The following is a 25,596-nucleotide window of genomic DNA, read 5'->3' on the forward strand; positions in this document are numbered from 1 at the left end:
TCCTCATAACAACAATACGAGGCAAGTTACCCCATTTTACAGATGGGGAAACCGAGGCACAGGGAGGTCAAATAACGTGTGTAGTAAAGGGACAGAGCTAGGATCTGAGCCTAGGCTTTCCAGCCCCACTATACTGAGCTGCTTCTCATCTTCGGCTGTGGTCTAAAACAGTGAAGAGCCACTGACCTGCGGCCGTCCACCCCATTCCACTGGGAGGGATGTACACTTTAGGAAGGAGGAGAGCCTTGAAATAAACTGTTTCTGACAGGTGGGGGATATTAGGGCATCATCCCCCCTTCCCAGCCCCCCTGAAGTTAGACACACAGACAGTAATCTAGGCTGCCCGTCAAGGCCAGTGCACATAATGGAATATTTGTGTTGTGCTTTCCATAACAAAATGCTAGCCACAACTTGGGTTCACTCTACTGAAGGCTGGTAGCTTCTGGAGCTTTTTCAGTCTGAAAGGCAAATGCTGCTTAGTGTTTCAGGGGGCAGGGAGGGAGAGAGGCAAACTGGCCTCTATTGAACACTTACTACAGTGGCATTATACCCATGTTTCTTCATGGAATCTCCCCACATGCCCGTGAAACATGGCCCTCTATCCAGACCTCATCTCCCCCTCCTCTCCCCTCACCCAACCACTCTGGTGTCCCTGCTGTTCCTCCAATACAACACACTGGGCATAGTCACACCTCAGGGCCTTTGCACTTGCTGCTCCCTCTGCCTGAAATACTTTTCCCACAGAGAACCCCCTGGATTGCCCTGCTGTCTCTTTCAAACGATGCTCAAATATCACCTTCTCTGAGAGACTGATCCAGACCACTCTGTTTAAAATCACAACACTTTCCCCCTTTGCCCGACCCTTTCCATCCCCTTACCCACAACACTCCTTGCCATCCAAACAGTATGTATATATTTATGTACGTGTGTATTTATGTATGTGTGCACACACACACACACACACACACACAGAGCCCTAAGAGGGGGTGTCTCCTAACATTTTGTGCCCTAGACCCCTCACTTGCCTCATCCAAGTCCCAGCCCTGTGTAATATATAAGATTTTGGGACTTCCCTGGTGATGCAGTGGTTAAGAATCCGCCTGCCAATGCAGGGGACACAGGTTCGAGCCCTGGTCCGGGAAGATCCCACATGCCGTGGAGCAACTAAGCCCATGCGCCACAACTACTGAGCCTGCGCTCTAGAGCCCGTGAGCCACAACTACTGAAGTCTGCATGCCTAGAGCCTGTGCTCCACAAGGAGAGAAGCCACCGCAATGAGATGCCTGTGCACCGCAACGAAGAGTAGCCCCCGCTCGCAGCAACTAGAGAAAGCCTGCGCACAGCAACGAAGACACAACGCAGCCAAAAAAAAGAAATATATATATATATATAGATAGATAGATAGATAGATAGATAGATATGTTTTTTTGGCCCCCAAGAACCAATTTTCATTCCCATGGGGGCGAAGTGGCCCCCCCCCCCCATAGAGAATGCACGCTCCAGGGCTATCTCCATTTCCTCCCGAAGAGATCCAGCTTAAGGAAAGCAACATTTGCCTGGGTGCCCCTCTCCTCCTGGATCCCCACTAGTGTCTCGGGTGATTCTGCTGTTAGTCAGCTGACATGTTCTTTCACTCCAAAGCACCTGTCATTTATGGGTAGTGAGAGTTCCCTGTGGTAGATGTTTAAGTGCAGAAGCACCTGGAAGTGGGGGGATGGGGAACCAGTGGGTAGGGTACAGAAACTCTTCCAGTCTCCCTCAGATCACGCCACTCTTTGCCAGCTCACACGTGAGCAGTGACCCCCTTGGCATCTCAGCATAGGTTCTCCAGGGGTGCGGGGCCTAAGGTAAGGACTTGGCTGCACAGTGGACTCCCCATTCTCCCCAGCCCCTGGCACAGGACAATATTTTTTTTATACAGCTATGAAATAAACGAGGAGGGTGATCTGAAGTGAGACGGCCAGACAGCAGGCTATTGCAGTAGATTAGCCAAGATATGATGACGACTTGAACCAGTGCTTGGGAAGCTGGCATGAAAAAAGAGGTTCAACAGACACTTCTAAGGTAAGATGAGAGGAGTAGGGGATGTTGCGGTGAGGGAGAAGCAGAATAGTTAACCTATCAAACCCCAACAGTCCAGATGACATTGCTCTGAATCCCTCAAGCGTGGCAGGTAGGTTAACAAATAACAAATGTTGGCAAGGATGTAGAGAAAAGGGAACCCTCGTACAGTTGGTGGGAATGTATATTGGTGCAGCCACTGTGGAAAACAGTAGGGAGGTTTCTCAAAAAGCTAAAAATAGACCTACCATATGACCCAGCAATTCCACTCCTGGGTATATATCCAAAAAAACCCCAAAACCACTAATTCAAAAAATTCTGAAGCAATTAGAACAAATGGCCTATAGCTGTACTGTTCAATATGGTAGCCACTAGCCACGTGTGGCTATTTAAATTTAAAGTTAAATAAAATTTAAAATTCAGTTTCTCAGTCACATTTCAAGTGCTCAATGGTCACATGTGGTTGGTGGCTACTGTACTGGACAGATATAGAACACTTCCATTATCACAAAAATTTCTGTTAGATCATGCTGGTCTCTAGTGATGATGGCTAGTTTTTACGGAGTTCTTACAACGTGTCAAATGCATTTCAGCCATCTGTTTTACATGCATTAACTCATTCAATCTGCATATAACTCTATGAGAGAGATACTGCTACTTTACAGATAAGGAAACTGAAGCACAGTGATTAAATACCTTGGTACAGTCAGAGTTAATAAATGGCAGAGGTAAGACTTGACCCCAGAAGTCCAGAGCCTGTAGTCTTAACCTTATACCATACTGTGGAGGTCCCAGTGGCCTGAGTTGGCACAAAGGGAGTGGGCAGCTCTGGTGGAGTCTCCTGACTACAAATGACTCTCTCCTGATTGGACAATGATAATCTGGTAGTGCCCAGAACAGCCTCCTCCAGCTTTCTTAGATTGTATGAACCTGGGTTCATACATGATCTCCAGAAAGAAGGGATGCCTAGCCCATCCCACCCCACCCTCCAATGGCAGAATGAATGAGATGTACCAACTACCCTGCCTCATTAGTTAAGGTAAGGCAAGTTGCTACAATAAATAAATGCTGAAATCTCAGACACTTAAAAAAAAAAGTTAATTTTCCAGGTGTAAAGTCCAATCAGCAGCCTAGAGTGGAGGGCAGGGTGGGACCGAGAGAGCAGCATCTGCTCCATGCAGTCATTCAGGGACCCAGGCTGACAGAGGCACTGCCATTTTCAACATGAAGATTCCAAGTTTGCTCTGGAGAGCAACGTCCAGCCAGGCAAACAGGTGGGAGATTTTTAAGGGCTAAGCCCGGAAGTGGCAAACATCATTTCTCCCCACACCCACTGGCCAGAACTCAGCCACATGGCCACTTCTAACTGCAAGGGAGGCTGGGAAATGTAGTCTAGCTGTGTGCTAAGGAAGAAAAAATAAAGCTTTGGTGAGCTGCCAGCCAGTCTCTGCCACATCAGATTTAATTTGAACGCTGTAGAGTAATGATATCCATTAAACTAATGATAGGACAAAATTAATGCTAAAATTACTCTCCCCAGTCATTTTCTCTCCAGTTCTTTGCCCTTATATTGACTAGGTCAAAAGTCAGGGAATCAATATGAATCAGAGGAGGGGGAGCCCTTGCCACTCTGAGGCTGAATATGAATCCCCCCTTCTTTGTGACTCACTTCCCCAGCTTTGCTCCTAGCTAACATCCATATCATGTTTTTTTCATGACCCCCAACTGTAGAACTCCTATGTGACAAACCAGGTCTGTAAACAGTGGCATACTAGTAAAAGCCACAGAGAACGGCTGAATTATGGATATTCTTGCTGCATCCTACTTAGTTGAAAAAGTTGTATTTTTGACTTCCCTCTGGTTTTTTTTTTTTCGCAGTTGCATTTTTAATTAATTTACTTATTTATTTTTGGCTGTGTTGGGTCTTCGTTTCTGCGCGAGGGCTTTCTCTAGTTGTGGCAAGTGGGGGCCACTCTTCATCGCGGTGCGCGGGCCTCTCATTATCGCGGCCTCTCTTGTTGCGGAGCACAGGAGGCCTAAGGGCCTCCTAAGAATCTTCTACCCAGAAGTGCTACAGCAAAGGTTAAGGTTTACATGGCTTCAAAACAGAGGGAAGGGCTTCCCTGGTGGCGCAGTGGTTGAGAATCTGCCTGCCAATGCAGGGGACACGGGTTCGAGCCCTGGTCTGGGAAGATCCCACATGCCGCGGAGCAACTAGGCCCGTGAGCCACAACTACTGAGCCTGCGCGTCTGGAGCCTGTGCTCCGCAACAAGAGAGGCCATGACAGTGAGAGGCCCGCGCACCGCGATGAAGAGTGGCCCCCACTTGCCACAACTTGAGAAAGCCCACGCACAGAAATGAAGACCCAACACAGCCAAAAATAAATAATAAATAAATAAATAAATAATAATTTTTAAAAAATTTATGTAAAAAAAATGTATAAAGCAAAAAAAAAAAGGTGGACAACAAAAAGAGTAATTAACACAAACAACATCATAATGGATGACTTCAACATACCTCTCTTAGATCAAGTAGAGAAAAAAGATATAGAATATATTTATTTTTTAAAAAAAGGCTATAGAGTTGAAACACAAGACAGCTATGTGTTCAGTCCTTGTTTATTCAATTAATCAGATAATTATAAGCAATTCTCATTTATTCACCAAAGCAAGACCACCACCCATTTGATAGTTTTCATTTCTCTCCTTAAATTAACAAAATTCTACACTATACTGAATACTAGAGCCACAAGAGAGTAACTTTTACTTTATGCTGTGTGCATTCCTAAAGGGAAAAAAGAGGGAAGGGTATAGGTCAAATAGGACACTGATGTTAAAAACAAACACAATTGCCACAGACATTGTTGTAAAAGCACCATCAATCTATCTTGATGGGTTTTTTTTACAGCGCTGTGATCTTGTGAACATGAGGCTTCTTGCCAAGATCAATCTGTTTCTTGTTATTTTCTTGAAGGAAAAGATGTACCTACATCAAGGTACATTTCAACAGCATGTTCTCTTGGAACATCAACTTACTTCTTAATAGATTAAATCAGCGGAACTATTGCTTTTATTCCTCAGATCTCTCTTAATCTTTATCTAGTCCTTTGGAGGTACAAAGCCATCCCAGGATAAATGAATATGGCAAAGTTTCAGTCAAAGTCGTGTAAAAAAACATTTTCAACTGCTTCAGGGACTAAACACTGAGGAAGTGATTAAGGACACAAGTTCTAAAATGCCACCAATTCTACTTTCCAGCTGTGTGAACTTGGAAGTGACTCAAACCGTCCAAGCCTCAGTTCCCTCATCTAGAAAATGAAGGAGTAACACCTGACCGTAGCTATTCTCAGGATTCAAGAAGGTAACGCGCGAAGCATTAAAGCAACACGACACACAGGAATCCTTTGTAAAGGTAACTCTTAGATGTGTTAGAATGCTTTCAGAGGCAAGTCGCAGAACATTCAGTTAAAAGTATCACAAACATTAAGGACAGTCAATTACCCCACCTAACAGGAACTCCAAAAGCAGACAGTTCTAAGGCTGGTCCTACAGCTCAGGGATGGCAACAAAGATCCAGGCCTTTTCCAGCCTTCTGTTCGTTCATCCTCAGGATACAGTTAGTTCAGGGACTCAACCTTTCAAACACTCAGGTTATCTCCTTTTTCTACTTGCACTCCCTAGCGCCTCTCAGTGTTTTTAAGACGGCTACCACTGTTCCAGGCATCAAATCCAAACACGAAAATGTCTAGGCACAGCACTATCCGATAGAACTTTCTACAACGATGGAAATATTCTCTATCTGCACCGTCCAGTACGGCAGCCACTAGCCCCATGTGAACACTGAACGCTTGAGATGTGACTTAGTGTGACTGAGGAACTGAATTTTTAATTTCACTTAATTTTAATTAATTTAAATTTAAATAGCCACATGTGCCTAGTGGCTATCATATTGAACAGTGCGTGTCCAGAGGAAGAAGAGAAACTCTTTTTCATTGAGTCTCAGGAGTGGGGCTGTTTTCCTAGAAGTCCCCCAGCAGATTTTCCCAGGTGTCTTTTTGGTCAAAAGTCAGTCACATACCCACTCCTAAATCAAATATTGGCAAGGAACAGCATTTCCGCGGGTGGCTCAGAATAATCAGGATTTACTCCTGAGTGTGGAAAGAGGGGAGCACCGTACGAAGCCAGGCTTAGCCAGCAAGAGAAAAAGCAAGGAATGGTTGTAACATAAATGATCAGTAGTAAGTGCCGCACCACTTGTGCACTGTCTAGATCAGGAGTCTGTAAACTGCAGTCCATGGGCCAAATCCAGCCCACCAACTGTATTTGCAAATAAAGTTCCACTGGCTCAAAGCCACATCTATTCATTTACATATTGTCTAGGGCCGCTTTTGAGCTGCATGGGCAGCATTGAGTAGTTACCACAGAGGCCATAAGGTTCACAAAGCCAAAATATTTATTATCTGGTTCTTTAAAGGAAAGTTTGCCAACCCCTCATTTAGAGGGACACTCCTCATGGTTAAAGTCACCCTTGTTAAAGATCTTGGCTAAAACATACTCCTATAGCCAAAGGCAAGCACTTCGTGCAGGCTGGTGTACAAGAAAGAGTTCTGGAGAGCTGCTTTCAGCACCTTGATACTGTTTCTTGCTGGGTAACCTAGAAAAGTATCCTTTGCTTTGAGCTGCAGTCTTCTCATCAGCAAAGTGGGGATAATACAAACTTCTCCACCCACCTCAGGGGGACATGAGGAGATGATGTATGCCAAGGTGCTCTGTAGACCATGAAGACCTACAGAAATGTCCAGATGGGTTGCTACTGCTGTTCTTAATGTTCAGTGCTATGTGCTGTTGCCACTGGATCCTACAAAGAGACACTGGGACTTTTCCATGTACAACAAGGCAAGGATAGCACTGGCAACTGGGGGATTTACCAGTCAGCAAAAGCCATGTCTGGAGCTTTTATCAATATGGAAATCAAGAGATTCACTGGCTTGATTGTAACTTTAAGAGCTTTCGAAATCACATCAAGTTAAAAAAAGTAGTCTGGAGAAAATAGGACTTTTAAATTGTTTCCAATTTCATATTAGGAACTTTGAATAGGAGAGCAGCCTTAAAATGGGATTGCAGAGATGAGTGGTTCTTAGTTCGAGGCAGACCTCAAGGATCCCCGGTATCCCAGGACAACAAATCAGGAATCCAAAGACTGATCCTACTGGGTAATTGAACTCACAATGTCAAACTGTGAAGGACTCTTAACAGGCAATCAGCTGAGCCCCTTCATCACATGGAGGAAAGGAAACACATTCCTTAAGGGTAATTGGAGCCAATGTACAGCCACCTCACTGAAGTCTACACAAAAGTTTAGTGGAATATATGTTGTATCAGAACTCACTGGGTTCAGATAAGGATAAAGCTGGTGGTGTAAGCTGAGGGGAGCAGTCCATGTTTTAGCGTATCTCTAGGCTTTAGACTAGAGCCACAAATCAAAACCAACCAACCAGCCAGTTTATTGAGCACTTACTATGTGCTAACACTATGGAGGATACAGAGAGGACCTGACCAGATATTCCTTCATACCTGCAAAGATTAAGCCAGGAGGAGGAGCAGAATTCAGGATATCATGATGGCCTTCACCATTGCTAGCAGTGTCCTGACACATCCTAAGTGTTCAGTATGGATGTTTTAGAGTTAGTTTAAAATGTATAGACATAATTTAGATGTACAAACAATAGTGACAATAAACAAATTAAAAAGAAATCCTTGAGCTTTCCTTTGATGTCTAGGATGACTCCATCTTGTTTTGGAGCCTCCATTCCAGAAGTACAGGAAAGGGATCCTTAAACCTGATGATTTAAGGTAGCTCTCTCTTCTGCTCTAAAATGGTCTCTAGGTAACTCAATGTCTTCCAGATAAATGCACAATCTTCGTTTTCCCTCCTCTTCCTTCTGGTAGTCAAGATGGCTTCCAGGTTAGGAATGGGGTGCCAGTGGTCTGCACAGTAGGGAGAAAGGACCTACATCACCTCGTGCTGAGCCCTGGGTTCTCAAGGGCCTCTCCAGGGATCTCCCTCACCCTGCAGGGTTCCTGGGGGTCCAGCTGGCATCCACGGCTGAAGGCTGTGTCCAGTGGGCCCCATGTTCTAGTCTCTCAGAATCCCACCCTGGCCTGGGGATCCCTCTCTTGCTGACCTAGGTCCTCTCAGCTCTCACCACTGAGTGTCTGTCACATCCTCCATCTGGCCCCTGGTCTCAGCTGTCCACACCGTCATCTCTGCAGCCCTGTCCCTGCCCCTGGCTCTCAACAGAGCTACCCACTAGGAACACGGGGGCAATTTCGAATCCCTTCCCTGTCACACAAGAGATGAGAAAGACCTGGAGAGGACACCACCTCCAGCCTTCACTCTGCCTAAACACACTGTGCCACCGCTTCTCATCTGTGCCACTGTGAGGGGTTCTCATCTGGAGTTCTAAGTGGAAAGTGGGACACAATGTCCTCTGCTTTCAGTTTCCCCCTCAACCCATCTACATTCTCTGTCATTCCTTGTCACCACTTCTACCTGCCAGGGAAAGAGTCAGGGCCCAGCAGAAGTGACCTCATGCCTGTGTGGAATTTTGGGGGCTTGGGAGATTGGCTGAGTATCAGATCAGCACTCTGGTATTTATAATCTCAATTTTACAGACAGGAAAGTGAGAGACAAGGAGACCAGCACTGGGTTTGGAAAGAAGAACAAAGACTTGGATGGACAAAGCATGAGATGGTAAGAGGAGACAAGCCAGTGAGGCCTTGGAGAAGGGGAATTAGAGAGAAATCTAACGCTAGAAATGCCTTCAGCACAGAAAGATCTAGATCCAGCCCAGAAAGACAGTAAGTTAGGATTATAGCTCATGAGGTCACCAAACTGGCTCAAATGTGTACTTGTTTCCAAATGGGGACGACAACTCTGCAAGAATGAAATTATAACCATCTTCCACTAATACGTCATCTCACGCTCTGGAAAACAGCTGTACCTAAAAGAAGACCTTCTTGGAAGACAAAAAAGAAGAAGCAGTGGAAGGAAGAAAGGAAGGAAGGAAGGAAGGGAGGGAGGGAGGGAGGGAGGGAGGGAGGAAGGGAGGAAGGAAGGAAGGAAGAAAAGAAAAGAGGTATTGGCACAGCCCAAGAGAGCTAGAGGCTAGAGGTAAGTTACCTGCCAAAACTGATTTGGGCTTCTGGTAGACCAAGAATGACTCCCTCGAACATCACCAAATTACACAACTGGAAGTGTCAAGGTCTAAGGGTTCTCTCTGTTGGCCAGTGGCCTAACTAGAGAGTGTCAGTCCGGGGAGAAGATATGGGAATATATGTATATATATAGCTGATTCACTTTGTTATAAAGCAGAAACTAACACACCATTGTAAAGCAATTATACTCCAATAAAGATGTTAAAAAAAAAAAAGTGAGTGTCAGTCTGATCCCTCCTCACTGTCAAGAGCTACTGAGTCATCTCTCAGGCTTCCAGGACGAAGCTACTGTGTTTGCAGTCCAGATACCCCAGAGCCAGGGGCAACGGCTGCGCTCTGGCAGTTTACTTCAGGCTCCCTCTCCCTCTTCTCTCCATGCCTCAGTGCCACGTTCATTCAGTCTCCACTTACTGGGCAACCCGGTATAGTATGAACAGTACGGGCTACTGATTCCAATGGGGGATCCTCCAAGCTGTGTGACTCTGGGCAAATGACTTACTCTCTTTGACATTCAGTTTCTTCATCTGCAAACTGAGACTTAAAATATCTACCATAAAGAGTTTTTGTGAGGATTAAATGAGATGATCTATATCACGGCCTGCCCCAGAGCAGGCCCTCTGCCTGCTTTCACCCCATTAGTTTCCCACCCACCTTACCAAACCTTCATTCTCCCTTCTCACCTGGCACAGACCATATGCTGAAAGGACTCATGATGCAAAGGAAGTACATCATGACACGATACAAAGTGACAAGCATAAAAAGACATGGATAAACAGGAAAAGGGAGCTCTGGAGGAAGAGATTTAATTCTTGTGAAGACGTCAGGGGAGGTTTCATAGAGGCAGTAACACTGGGCTGGACTTGGAAAATGAGTGTGTTTCCAAATGGGGATGACCCCAGGAAGCAGAGGGAGGGAGTAGGAGAGTGAGGTAGGGAAGAGAGTAAAGCCAATAATGGGTACATTAATTAGCACACTGCTACTATGCGCAACTGTGGCCCAATCCAACAATCTCCTAGGTGTATAGAACACACCTTAGCATTGTCCCGCCAAGGGACAGGGAAGCTGGCATAGGTAAACACGAACTCCCATTCTTCACTGCTTCGGGGTATTAACTCCCTGGCACTACTAGCTTGTTCCACGTACAGGCCAAGCATGGGCGCATGGGTACAGATCATTCTCAGTAAGGGAGACATGGGAGCCACCAGCATGTGCAGGATCTGTCTGTAGGTGACCTCTGGGTGGGCCAAGGGGAGATGGGCAGAGCACCAATAGCATCTGCTACAGGTGGCTTAACATTTAACTAGACTCACCCACGGATTTGGCCAAGGGCCGTATGTTAAAGCCCTATAGCACTGACTCACTTCAGGATTTAGTTACAGTTTGTACTGTTCTCATGTGTCATAGTCATGTCCCTCCAACTGGAGTGTAAATTTCCTGGAGTCAGAGATGATGTCCTCTCAGCAGCCAGTCATGCTACGCACACAGCAGGCACTCATTACCACGCAACTGATTATCCAGTGTAGAAGTAGCAGGTCCCCTTGGCCTTCATCAAAGACCACACCTAAGCCATCCTGAACCGAAAAGAACCTGCCTCAGACATATGGTCACCTTATCTTTGATAAAGGAGGCAAGCATATACAGTGGAGAAAAGACAGCCTCTTCAATAAGTGGTGCTGGGAAAACTGGACAGGTACATGTAAAAGTATGAAATTAGAACACTCCCTGACACCATACACAAAAATAAACTCAAAATGGATTAAAGACCTAAGTGTAAGGCCAGACACTATCAAACTGTTAGAGGAAAACATAGGCAGAACACTCTATGACATAAATCACAGCAAGATCCTTTTTGACCCACCTCCAAGAGAAATGGAAATAAAAACACAAATAAACAAATGGGACCTAATGAAACTTAAAAGCTTTTGCACAGCAAAGGAAACCATAAACAAGACCAAAAGACAACCCTCAGAATGGGAGAAAATATTTGCAAATGAAGCAACTGACAAAGGATTAATCTCCAAGATTTACAAGCAGCTCATGCAGCTCAATAACAAAAAAACAAACAACCCAATCCAAAAATGGGCAGAAGACCTAAATAGACATTTCTCCAAAGAAGATATACAGAAGGCCAACAGACACATGAAAGAATGCTCAACATCCTTAATCATTAGAGAAATGCAAATCAAAACTACAATGAGGTATCATCTCACACCGGTCAGAATGGCCATCATCAAAAAATCTACAAACAATAAATGCTGGAGAGGGTGTGGAGAAAAGGGAACCCTCTTGCACTGTTGGTGGGAATGTAAATTGATACAGCCACTATGGAGAACAGTATGGAGGTTCCTTAAAAAACTAAAAATAGAACTACCATATGACCCAGCAATCCCACTACTGGGCATATACCCTGAGAAAACCATAATTCAAAAAGAGTCATGTACCAAAATGTTCATTGCAGCTCTATTTACAATAGCCAGAACATGGAAGCAACCTAAGTGTCCATGATCAGATGAATGGATAAAGATGTGGCATATATATACAATGGAATATTACTCAGCCATAAAAAGAAATGAAATGGAGGTATTTGTAATGAGGTGGATGGAGTTAGAGTCTGTCATACGGAGTGAAGTAAGTCAGAAAGAGAAAAACAAATACAGTATGCTAACACATATATACGGAATCTAAGGAAAAAAAAAAAAAAAAAGGTCATGAAGAACCTAGTGGCAAGAGGGGAATAAAGACACAGACCTACTAGAGAATGGACTTGAGGATATGGGGAGGGGGAGGGGTGAGATGTGACAGGGTGAGAGAGTGTCATTGACATATATACACTACCAAATGTAAAACAGATAACTAGTGGGAAGCAGCCGCATGGCACAGGGAGATCAGCTCGGTGCTTTGTGACCACCTAGAGGGGTGGGATAGGGAGGGTGGGAGGGAGGGAGCTGCAAGAGGGAAGAGATATGGGAACATATGTATATGTATAACTGATTCACCTTGTTATAAAGCAGAAACTAACACCCCATTGTAAAGCAATTATACTCCAATAAAGATGTTTAAAAAAAAGAACCTGCCTCAGTCCAAAGCTGTTCAGAGAGATGATGCCTATAAGCCATCTGGATGATCCAGTCCAAAAGTGGATTCCACCTTTATGTTTAACCTACAGCTACACAACCACCAAGCAGAGTACACAACCTAGTGTAGCAGGGAGGTTGAGAATGCTGAAGACAGGATAGCGTAGTGGCTAAACACACAAACTTTGGGTCAGATGGCCTCAGTGTGAATTGCAACTCTGCAACCAAAATGTTTAACCTAGGGCAAGTTGCTTACCTTCTTTGTGCCTCGGTTTCCTGTAAGTCTGTAAAACGGAGCCTAATACTAGTGCCTACTTCAAAGAACAGCGGCTGGCACAAGGTAAATATTACCAAAGTGATTATTAAATATCATGAATACTCTTAGTTGGAGTTCTGAAAGACAATAACAAACTCCTATTTAGCCCTTTCCAGATCCCAAAACACTTCATTCAGAAAAACCTTTGCATATGCAATGTTATACATCAATAAAGCTGGAAAAAGAAACAGAAAAAAGAAAAAGAAAAACCTTTGCCATCATGGAGGTTTTTTTTTTTTTTTAACATATATTGAGCCTTAACAAGAGCCCAGGGCTTCCCTGGTGGCGCAGTGGTTGAGAATCTGCCTGCCAATGCAGGGGACATGGGTTCGAGACCTGGTCTGGGAAGATCCCACATGCCACAGAGCAGCTGGGCCCGTGAGCCACAACTACTGAGCGTGAGCGTCTGGAGCCTGTGCTCCCAACAAGAGAGGCCGCGATAGTGAGAGGCCCGCACACCACGATGAGGAGTGGCCCCCGCTCTCCGCAACTGGAGAAAGCCCTCGCACAGAAACGAAGACCCAACACAGCCAAAAATAAATTAATTAAAAAATAAAAATAAAAAATAAAAAAAAGAAACTGCCAAAGTGTTTAAAAAAAAAAAAAAAAAAGAGCCCACTGGGGGAGCTCAGGATTACACCCATTTTGAAGATGAGGAAATAGAGTCCCATATCAGTCTACTGGCAAATAGAGATCATACAAATAGCAGGTGGCAGGCACGGGGAGAGCTCTAACTCTAGATCTCACCACCTTTCTACTGTATCATGGGGCACAGTAATGTTTCAGCCAATTCTTTAAGACTGTGGCTCTCTGAGCATGCATCAGCATCACCTGGAGGGATGGTTAAAGCACAGACTGCTGGACCCCACCCTCAGAGTTTCCAGTTCAGCAGGTCCAGGCTGGGCCTGAGAGTCTGCACTTCTAAAAAGCTCCCAGGTGATGCTGATGCTGCTTGTCTGGGGGCCACACTCTCAGAACCACTGCCTTAAGAAATCAATTCATCAGAGAGCCAGAGCAAGAAATACGTTCAGCGACCTTAGCATCCACACAGGTTTTCCCTACTCAGGCTGGTTTCAGAGCCATGCAACTCTGTTTACCTGCCCCATTTTCATAATTTTTAAATATACTTTTTCAAAAAGACTTGTTTCTACCAAGCAGCTTTCCTTTTGGTGATTTTCTCCCCCTGTGTTCCACTTTCCTTCCTCATCTACTCTGTGGTGGAAAAAGCACTGAAACGCGAGACCAAAGATCTAGTATCTAGTCTGGCTCCGCTGGTTCCTAACCAACAACGTCCCTGGGGACATTTACTCATCAGTAAAGTGGGGACATCTGATTTTTGCCCTGACAATCCCACAGTGGTGTCTTAACGTCCCAAGGAGATGATGTATATCTGGAGGAGTTTTCTCTCCCTACTTATGTCTTCTGCCAGCTGTGTAGGTAATGGTATCGTCTCTGAACCAGTCACATCAACATCACCTGAGAACTTGTTAGAAATGTCAATTCTCAGGGCCCGCCCCAGAGCTACTAAATCAAAAACTCTGAGGGAAGGACCCAGGAATCTGTCTTAACAAGCCTTCCAGGTGATTCTGATGCACACTCATGTTTGAGAACTCTGGTTTTGTGGTTAGGAGCACAAAATTCCAAGTTGGGTACAATTCCCAGCTCGGCCACTCCCTTGAGCAAGTTACTTATCTCTCTGAGCCTCAGTGTCTTGATCCGGGAAGTGGTGCTAAGACTAGGATCTCCCCTTAATAGATTTGGTTGAGCAGCTTAAGAGAGTGCATGTATGTAAAGCACATAGGAACCCAGCACATTGTAAGCAGTCAATACAGATTTAGCTCTTATTTCTTTGTGTAAAGTATCGTGGCTTCTTGACAATATGCCCCAGTGCCTACTTTTGAAGGACTGTCAACTGTGTTTTAGTCTGTTGCAAGTTTTCCATTTAGTTTGCGTGCATCTGTGTGTGTGTGTTGTATTTATGCTGTTGTTTGCTGCTAGTAGATATTTGCTTTATCCAACAAAGATTCCTTGGTCTTGCAACTCTCTTTTAAATAAGTAAGCTATTTCTCTGTGTGTCCTTAATAATGTCTTCTTAAATACTGATTCTTTATATTTGCATAGCACTGTATTCTTTTGGCAGTTGTACCCAAAGATATTGCAGCCCTGGGGTTTCTGGACTTTTCATTGCCTTCCTCAGGTACCTTTTCCCCTTCTCACATAAGCTTCTAAGGATCCTCTTTTCTGAAATGGAGGCTGCTTCATTAGGGTGATTCTCTGTCTCCCTTAAGTTTCCATGCAGAAGTGCCTTCGAGTAGGTACTTTTAAAAACAAATAAACACCAGAAATATACCCTCACATATATGGTCAATTAATTTTTGACCAAGGTGCCAAGACCACTCAGTGGGGAAAAGACAGTGTTTTCAACAAATGGTACTGGGAAAACTGGATATCCACTTGCAAAATAATGAAGTTGGATCTTTACCTTACAACATATACAAAATGAACTCAAAATGGATCAAAGGCCCTAAACATAAAAGCTAAAACTATAAAGTTCTTAGAAGAAAAATAGGGAAAAAGCTTCATGACATTTCTTGGATATGAGAGCAAAAGCACAAGCAATAAAGTAAAAATAGACAAATTGGACTTCATCAAAATTAAAAACTTTTGTGCATCAAAGAACACTATTAAAAGAGTGAAAAGGGACTTCCCTGGTGGCGCAGTGGTTAAGAATCCACCTGCCAATGCAGGGGACACGGGTTCGATCCCTGGTCCAGGAAGATCCCACATGCTGCGGAGCAACTAAGCCCGTGCGCCACAACTACTGAGCCTGCGTGCCACAACTACTGAAGCCCATGTGCTCTAGGGCCCGTGCTCCACAACAAGAGGAGCCACCGCAATGAGAAGCCCGCACACCGCAATAAAGAGTAGCTCTCGCTTGCCACAACTAAAGAAAGCCCGTGCACAGCAACGAAGACCCAACGCAGCCAAAAAAAAAAAGAGTGAAAAGACAACTCACAGAAGGGGGAAAATATTTGCAAATCATATATATAATAAAGGATTAATATCCTGAATATATAATGAACTCCTAAAACTCAATGACAACAGAAATCCCCAAACAACCCAATTCAAAAATGGACCAAAGATTCAAATAGTCATTTCTCTAAAGAAGATACACAAATGGCTAATAAGCACATGAAAACATGTTCAAAATCACTAATTAAGGAAATGCAAATAAAAACCACAATGATACCATTTCACATCCATTATCAAAACAACAGAAAATAACAAGTGTTGGTGAGGATATAGAAAAATTGGAATCCTTGTGCCTTGCTGGTGAGAATGTTAAATGGTACAGCCTCTGTGGGAAACAGTTTGGCAGATCCTCAAAAAGTTAAACATAGAATTACCATATGACCCAGCAATTCTACTCCTAGGTATATATACCCCAAAGAATTGAAAGAAGGGACTCAAACAGATACTTATACACCAATGTTCACACTAGCATTATTTATAATAGCCAAAAGGTGGAAATAACCCAAATGTCCATCAACATTGAATAGATAAACAAAATATGTACATACAATGGAGCATTATTCAGCCTTAAAAAGGAATGAAATTCTGGATCATGCTACAACATGGATGAACCTTGGAAACATGCTAAGGGAAATAAGCCAGACACAAAGGGATGAATATTGTATGATTCCTTATACTTACATGAGGTACCTAGAATAGGCAAAATCATAGAGACAGAAATAACAGAGGTTACCAGGGCCTGGGGGGAGGGGGGAAGGGAAGTTATTGCTTAATGGGTACAGAGTTCCTATTTGAGATGATGAAAATGTTCTGGAACTGGATAGTGGTGATGGTTGCACAAAATTGTGAATACATTTAATGCCAGTCAATTATATACTTAAAAATGGTTAAAATGGTTAAGTTTTATGTTATGTTTATTTTACCACAGTAAAACAATCCCAAATACACACACACACACACACACAGATAAAATAGGAAAAAGATGAAGGAAAATGGGCACCTTACCTTCCAGGGATGTAACCAGCGTGACATGAAGACAAATGATGACAAGGAATATCTTGAACGTCAGTAAAAGTTCTTCAGGTCTGCCAACACGGCCACACTGCCCACCAGAGAAAAGCATCCTGGAATAAAATAGGGGGACACATCATCACAGCTTGCCATAATCACGACACAACAATGCCCAAAAGGCCAGTCCCTCAAGCAAGACAACCTGCAACCTGCTTCCTTAAATTACTCTAGTCCAGAGAACTGGCAATGCCAGGTGGGCACTGGCTACAAAAAGCAAAACCCATGTTTATTACAGGAGGCCCACCCAGTGGGATATTATAATAAAAATGATAAGCAAGGTAGTCCATGTAGATTTATGGAAAACATCAACACATGCAAAATATCAAGAAAAGAACTTAAAAACACAAAATGCTGCATATATAATGACTACCACTATATAAAGGCTGGTTAAAAACTATGCTAAGAACCAGAAGAGGTCACAGAATCTTATAAATGATCTATCCCATTTATGTCATACTGTAAAAGGATGGGTATGCTGCATTTCCTCTTTATTATATGTTAATTCATTATCATCGCTTACATTTTTAGTAGTGGGGAGGGCAGAGTCAACATTTTTTAAAAAGTGAAGTTTATATCAATACTGAATTTTAAAGTCTCATTTACCATTCATTTATTCATTTCCTTCCAACGAATAATCATCGAGAGCCAATATATACCAGATGAGATGTGAGGGTTAACCAGGCGGTAACTAGACGAAATACACATGGGGGAGGTGGGGCAGAGGCTGAGAGGAGCTCGGCACGCGGAGAAAACTGCAGGTGCTAAGGCTGCGTCCGTTCCTCTCCCGATGGAGGAGTTGGCCAACGGAACCCCGTGACAGGCAGTCAGCACCCGCAGCAGGCGCTGGCGGGGGATACCGAGGGAGGAAGGAGCCAGCCAGGAAATCACATCCCACCCACGGGGCTCGGGCAGTGAGAGCCCACTGAGCAGGCTCCTACGTGGCCACAGGGGAAGGGGCCGGGACAGACCAGGCTGTGTGTTCTCAGCTGGCAGAGCTCCTGGCCACAGGGCACCCAAGCACCTAGCCACCACCGCAGCTTCTGTCGGCCTGAGATAGAGTGTGCAGGCACCGCGGTGAAGGCTAAAGAGCATGGGATCAAAGGTCCTGGCTCTGCCACACAATGTCTGAGTGACTCTGGATAAGTTATTTCCGATGGCCAAGATTCCCCATCTAGCAAACTGTGATAATAGCACCAGCCTGATAGTGTCGCTGTGGTGAGTAAACAAGAGATCTGGGCACAGGGGCTGGCACTGTGAAGGCACTATAAATGCTAGCTGTAGACCCTTCAGTCAGTCAACAAATAGCTATTTTGCACCTCATACGTGCAGGGTTAAGATAGTGTAGGGATTACAGGGATAAGGACACAGAAAGATGGGAATAAATCACGATTTCTCAGTCTCCAGGAAAAGCTAGCAATCTTTAAGAATCCTATAATTTAACAGCCATTGCCAGTACCAGAGGAATGATTCTTTCCTTGGACATGGCATGATAACGTCTTAGAGCAGGAAGTGAATCCTTCTCCTTCCAAAGAGGACTTCTATTTTTAAAATCAATACTGTAAATTGTATTATATATTAATAACACACTATATTAATAAATTATAAAGTGCCTCTGGTTTCTCGCCAGCACTTTCATCCTCTCTCTGTTCATAATGGCATATTACTGACCCTCCCGAATGAGTCACTTGAACAAAACGTCATTGTGCAAAGATAAAGCAATGTCTCTCTGGAAGAAAATTTAAGTGTCTACTACAGCTACACACAATAATATTGATGAATCTCTGAAATACAATGTTAGATAAAGGAGCCAGACATAAAGGAATGCATGTTGTCCATGATCCCATTCAGATGAGGAACAAAAGCAGGCAAAACTAATCGATGGAATGAGGGTGGGAGCATGGTTACCCTCGGAAGGGGGCAGAGGATATAACAATTAGAAGTGGGCTCAGTGGGGCTTCCGAGGTTCCGGTAATATTCTGTGTGCTGGTTACATGGTGTGTTCAGTTTCTGAAATTCATTGAATTATCCACTAATATATATGTCATAAAAAGTTTCATATAAAAGTTTAAAAATTAATCTATTTAAAATTTTTAACTCAGCTCCCCCTCCAGAAGCATTCCCTTTTTTTTTTTTTTTTTAAGCTATATTTAATGAACCTCTACAAAAAAACTCTCCTATACAAATACCTTAGGCTTGACGCTACCTGGAATTCACAGAGCTGATTTAGAAGATTTACTACACAAGTATCTAATTTTAGTTCTGGAAAGAGTATCAGAGCAGTCTGTTTCTGGAAAGGAATTCAGAATTCACCTAGCTGAAACCCTTATTCTACAGATGTAGAAAGAGGCCCAACGTGTTCTAGGGGATGGGTCAAGGTCATCTGGCTGTTTGGTGGGACTCCTACTCTTTCTACCAGGCCACAATGCTGGCCTCCTGGGAATTGATCTCCTTGGAAGTAAACTGTTTTGAGTTCATCAGGTGAAATGAATCAACAAACTCAAAATGCTATTATAGAATTTTCAAAATTTCTGCAAACTCATTCTTGAGCTTTGCCAACTTCTAGGGTAGGGCCTAAGTGGTGTATAAGATATGGTCAAAGTTAAATTAGTCATGGCACTGAGTGACTGGTTAATATGTGCTGTGACTTGGGCCTCTGATCAAAATAAACCATGCTTTTCCACTGAAGAGAGCTTGTACTCAGCTCCCAGATGACGGCAGGAAAGGGCACAACGAAGGGTGATTCCAGTAACCATCTTGAAAAGAGAATATGGATCAGGAAGAACTTACTGCAGACCTGGCACCACTGAAAAGACTGCTTTCCATTGTCCATATTCCAAGCCTGTAATATGTTTCCTCAAGGCTGAATATACATTTCCTAATAGGAGAAGAAGTTTTATGGTATTTAAAATAGTGCCACTCCTACTGCCTTCTGCATAAACTAGAGAACATCCTGCTGGGTCATGACATCTCTGGGATCACTGATCAAAGAGGGAAATCTATGGATTTTGAAACCCTAACTCATTATATATAAAAGTCATTTTTATCTTTTTCAGCTGGAACTTTTCTTCATCTTCTGGTGCAAGTTGGGTTGCTTCAAGGCTATCTACGTCATCAACAAAGATGAATAGCCACTGGTTCTTAGCAAAATTTCAAGGTGCTAAGGATGGCTTGTGAGATAGCATCCATTACAAAGAAAACTATTTGCTAGCATTTAAACAGTAAAATCTAGACCTTGACACTAGATAACCACTCATTAACGATTACCCCAGGTTCATCTTTTGTGGTTGTAGACTCTGATGTAAATGGCAACCCCTAAGGTTGAACAGTACATAAGCTACATGACTGAATGCCATGGCCCTGCTTGTACCACTCCAAGAAATTATTCTAGATCTCTTCAATTTCATTAAATAGTATAAGTATCATATTTTTTAAAATGTAGACCATCAGTGCAACCTTGAATGGTAATAAATGATAAATCTATCTTTATCTAGGTATAGAATAAAGTTTAAAAGGAGGGAAATAGCTTGACACCACTGCAGAGCAGGTCTGGGTGAGGGTCATTCTCTGCTACCACAGGTTAACTGATGTAATCTGATTATACCATGGCTGCAATGATGTATGCAATTATCAATATTTTTGACTTGAGTAGCAAGAGGTGTGATAATTGCTCCCTAAGTGTTTTAGAAAATGTTACACCTTTGAGATATTTACACTGATTCATAAGTGTTGGCTAACAAGACTAGCACAAGGAGGACTTCCCTGGTGGCGCAGTAGTTAAGAATCCGCCTGCCAGTGCAGGGGACACTGGTTCGAGCCCTGGTCCTGGAAGATCCCACATGCCGCGGAGCAACTAAGTCCGTGCGCCACAACTACTGAGCCTGCGCCCTAGAGCCTGCGAGCCACAACTACTGAGCCCGCGCGCCTAGAGCCCATGCTCCACAACAAGAGAAGCCACCGCAATGAGAAGCCCGTGCACCGCAACAAAGAGTAGCCCCGGCTCTCCACAACTAGAGAAAGCCTGCGTGCAGCAACGAAGACCCAACATAGCCAAAAATAAATAAATTAAAAAAAAAAAAAAAAAAAAAGACTAGCACAAGGAGAAATTATAAAGGGAGGTACTAAAGAGGTTCTCAGGGCAGATAAATCAAGAACTAAAAGGTGAAAAAGCAATTGACTCTGATCATTCAACTGTCAAAGAAGTCAGAGAATCTCAGGGCTGGTTTTCTTTAGAGTCTCTGGTTATATCTTTAACCACTTAAAAAAGAAAAAAGAATCGGGAAACTGTAAAAGCATAATTAAATTTCAACTTGAACTCTGCTAAAAGACCCTGATACAGCAAATATCTCCAAAATTCTTTTTTCTTCAATGTTCCAGGAATATGTTGGGTTAGGTTATTTAGACCAAACCTTCTGCTGAAGACAATTAAAAATCATGAATAAAATATTAAAAGCATTTTCTTAAATATATCAGAGAGCTGATAAGATAGAAGAGAATCACCAGGCCAAAGGTGAATCCAAAGCAGGAATTCAGGGAGGTAATATAAGCAAAGGAGACCCTTAACGCCTGAGGGCATAAGGAAGCAAACTTGAGCTCCACATACAAAATACAAAAGAACAGTTCAGAGACATGGAGAAAAGAAATACAAGGTCTAACATACACTGAAACAAAATTCAAAGAGGAGAGAATGAGGAAGAGTCAATGTTTGAAATTAGGATGACAGATTGACCTCACACTGGTGAAAAACATCTATCCACAGATGCAACAAGCCCAAAGGACTTCTACAATAAATAAAAAGGGATCTACACCTAGACACAAAATAGTGAAATTGAAGAAAACCAAAGACACAGAGAAAATCTTGAAAGTAGCCAAAGAAAACAAGACAGTTAACCTTCAAAGGCGCATCTGTTAGACTGACAGCTATCTTCTCAGAAGCAACAATGGAAACCAGAAGATAAACAAAAACTGTGATATTGTTCACTACTTGCAAATCCTCACTGAAATAAATCCTAAAAGATATATTCAGGCAAAAGATGTAAGATCTGAGATACAATAAGAAACAAAGAACAAAGAAAGTAGTTAGTATGTGACCAGACCCATTCCTAACATTTGTAGTATACAGGTCAAGAGTTTGAAAAGAGATCCAGTTTGCCCTTATTCTTCCACTAAGTCTCCATCTCAAACTACAAGAGGCTTTGTGCACATGGATGTGGACACCTCAGCCTATAGATCCAAACCCCCCTCTCTCCTTCAAGCAGCTATCCTTTGATCATCCCTTAGGTCTAGAGGTAGGTACACCTGCAGCATGGCTTGCCCTGGAGAAGAGGACTGCTCAGGTCCTGGAAATAGGCACAGAATATTTGGATAGGAAATTCCCAACTCCTGAGTTTCCAAAACATGACACAGAAGCAAGGGTTGGGGGAGAAGAAGGGCGGGCTCAAGGTGGGCATGCCTTCTTTATATCAAAAAGTTCTCATCCTTTGGAGAGGGGTATGACTGGGGAAGGGCCAGAGAGGGGACCTCTATAAAGCATGAGACACAGGGCAGAGGCCCCAGTTGCCCAGAGCTAAGGGTGGCACCATATAGGGGTAAATCCAAATGAACTTTGACTATATAAAATATTAATAATATTAATAATATCTTGCAGGGATAAGTGACACATGACAGAATAAAATATGGCAACTACATTTAATATATCAATTAGGAGATAAAAATGAAATTAAAAAATTAAAGTCAGGCTTCCCTGGTGACGCAGTGGTTAAGAATCTACCTGCCAATGCAGGGCACACGGGTTCAAGCCGTGGTGCAGGAAGATCCCACATGCCGCGAAGCAAGTAAGCCCACGTGCCACAACTACTGAGCCCACGCTCTAGAGCCCGCGAGCCACAACTACTGAGCCCACGTGCTACAACTACTGAAGCCTGCGCACCTAGAGCCCATGCTCTGCAACAAGAGAAGCCACCACAATGAGAAGCCTGTGCACCACAAGGAAGAGTAGGCCCCGCTCACCACAACTAGGGAAAGCCTGTGCACAGCAACAAAGATCCAGTGCAGCCAAAAATAAATAAATTAAATAAATAAATTTATTTTTTTAAAAATTAAAGTCTTCCAAGGTCCTTGTATTATCCTACAGGAAGCTAAATGTACTGATTATCTTCCAACATTGAAAACTTGAGTAGATGCTGTAATTTCTGTACTAAAAAACAGAAGTGGGGTATATAATTTCCTAACTAGTGGAGGGGGAGAAATGGTTTTTAGAATTTCAGTCATTTGGAAAGAAGGCAAGAAAGGGGAGAAAAAGAAACAAAGAATGGTGAGGAAAAATAGAAGACGGTGGGTTTAAACACACATACAAATCAATGATTCATTAAATATAAATGGACTAAATGATTCAATTAAAAGGCAAAGATTATAAGACTGAAAAAAATACAAAATGCAACTATATGCTATTTACAAGGACACAACTAGAACAATGATACAGAAAGTTTGAAAATAAAAGGATGGAAAAGATATGCAACGCAGATACTAATCAAAAGAATATTAATGTGTTTATACTAATATCAAACAAATTATACTTTAAAGCAAAAAGCATTACCTATAAATAAAATGGTTCATTCATAAAAGGTTTAATTCTATAAGAAGACTAAACAAATTTACACATGAATGCAACTAATAATATAGCCTCGAAATACACAAAGCAATATTTTTGACAGAATACAAGGAGAGATAGAACAAATTCACAATCATATTGAGAGAGATTCACACATGTCTATCAACAATTGATAAAATTCAAAGAAAGTCACTAAGGATATAGAATATTTGAATGGCACATTCAACCAACCTGACTTAAAGACCATACATGAACCTTCCAGAGTACATAACCTTTTCAAGTACACACAGAATATTTATGAAAGCCAACCAGGCCATAAAAGAAGTCTCACAAACATTTTACAGATTTAGAAAAAAGGAGTATGTTCTCTGACCACAACACAATTAAGCTATAATAAAAAGTTAAACTATTATTTAACAAATAACTTTTGGGTCAAAGAAGACCTAACATATATTAGAAAATATCTGACTGGGTCAATAATAAAAACATTATATCTCAAAACATGTGGGATAGAGCTAAAGATCTTTAGAGTGAAATTTCTATTTTAAATGCACATATTTAAAAAAAGAGAAAGACTTAAAATTAATGAGTTAAGCACCTTCTTAAGAAGTTTGAAAAAGAACAGCAAAATAAACCTAAAGAAGAAGAAAGGAAATAATAAAAATAAAAGATAAAATGACATAAAAAGACACAAAGGTTATTAACAAAGCCAAGGCTGTTCTTTGGAAAGACAATTCTGGCAAAATTAAGAGAAGGGGAGGTGGGAGGGAGGGAAAGAGAGGGAAGAAAAGAGAGAGAAGTGTAAGCGAATAACCAACAGAAAAAATTTAAAAAGCAACATAACTGAAAATGTTATAAACATAAAAGGTAAAAGGATCTTAGGAAGAACTTTATTCAATCATTTTGAAAATCTAGATAAAAATGGGCAAATCTCTAGGAAAAAAATATAACTTACCAAGAAGGAATCAAGAAGAAATAATAAACCTGAAGAGACACATAATTAAAAGGTCTAGGGGGGCTTTCCTGGTGGCACAGTGGTTAAGAATCCACCTGCCAATGCAGGGGACACGGGTTTGAGCCCTGCTCCAGGAAGATCCCACATGCCATGGAGCAACTAAGCCTGTGCGCTGCAACTACTGAGCCTGCGCTCTGGAGCCCGCGAGCCACAATTACTGAGCCCGTGCGCCACAACTACTGAAGCCCGCACGCCTAGAGCCCATGCTCCGCAACAAGAGAAGCCACCACAATGAGAAGCCCGCGCACAGCAACAAAGAGTAACCCTCCCTCCCCGCAACTAGAGAAAGCCCGCACACAGCAACGAAGACCCAACGCAGCCAAAAAATAAAAATAAAACATAAAATAAATTTAAAAAAAAAAAAAAAGGTCTAGGGGACTTCCCTGGTGGCACAGTGGTTAAGAATCCACCTACCAATGCTGGGGACACAGGTTTGAGCCCTGGTCCGGGAAGATCCCACATGCCGTGGAGCAACTAAGCCGATGTGCCACAACTACTGAGCCTGTGCTCTAAAGCCAGCGAGCCACAACTACTGAGCCCTCGAGCCACAACTACTGAAGCCCACGTGCCTAGAGCCCATGCTCCGCAACAAGAGAAGCCACCGCAACGAGAAGCCCGAGCACCACAAGGAAGAGTAGCCCCCGCTCGCCGTAACTAGAGAAAGCCTGTGTGCGGCAATGAAGACTCAACGCAGCCAAAAATTAATTAATTAATTAATTAATTTTAAAAAGAGGCATGATATTAAAAAAAAAAGGTCTCAAAATTTTCCCCACAAAGAAAACTCCAGCCCCAGATGCTTTCACAGGAATTCCAACCTCACAAAATCTCAAAGAATAGAGAAAAAGGGCACAGCCTAACTTACTCTTATCAGGCTAGAAGAACCCTGGTGCCAAAACCTGACAAGGAAAGTCCTCACATTTTTATCTATTTTATAAATCAATTTAAGACTATTTACAGAATTCTCTGGAATGCTTACAAAACTGTCTAGCAGCAATTTCAAATCTTGTAAATTGGGGTAATTTGAAGAAATATAGGACAAAAGGAACCATTCCAAACTTCAGCAACAAAATTTTTTGAAGATAAAATCACCAAGAACTAAAGCCAGCCAACAACGCTGTAGTAGGAGAAATGGCATCCCATATGCCCCACCAAAAAAAAAAAAAGTCCGAAAGAGGACAGAAACTGGGTTAACTGTTAGGTG

The 25,596-nt window shown here is 42.7% G+C and overlaps 1 protein-coding gene across 12 annotated transcripts in view; it reads right to left on the bottom strand.

Moving 5' to 3' along the window:
- ADGRG2 (adhesion G protein-coupled receptor G2) overlaps nucleotides 1–25,596 on the bottom strand; it is a 140,569-nt gene that overhangs the window by 61,589 nt on the left and 53,384 nt on the right. For all 12 annotated transcript variants that reach the window (XM_082446990.1, XM_082446978.1, XM_082446989.1 and 9 more), the window contains one exon: nucleotides 16,708–16,826. In XM_082446990.1, the coding sequence (XP_082303116.1) occupies nucleotides 16,708–16,825 (118 nt within the window). In that variant the 5' untranslated portion in view covers nucleotide 16,826. The remainder of the gene's footprint in view (nucleotides 1–16,707; nucleotides 16,827–25,596) is intronic.

The sequence above is a fragment of the Balaenoptera physalus genome (genome assembly GCF_965194825.1).
Source record: "Balaenoptera physalus genome assembly, chromosome: X".
Lineage (NCBI taxonomy): Eukaryota > Metazoa > Chordata > Mammalia > Artiodactyla > Balaenopteridae > Balaenoptera > Balaenoptera physalus.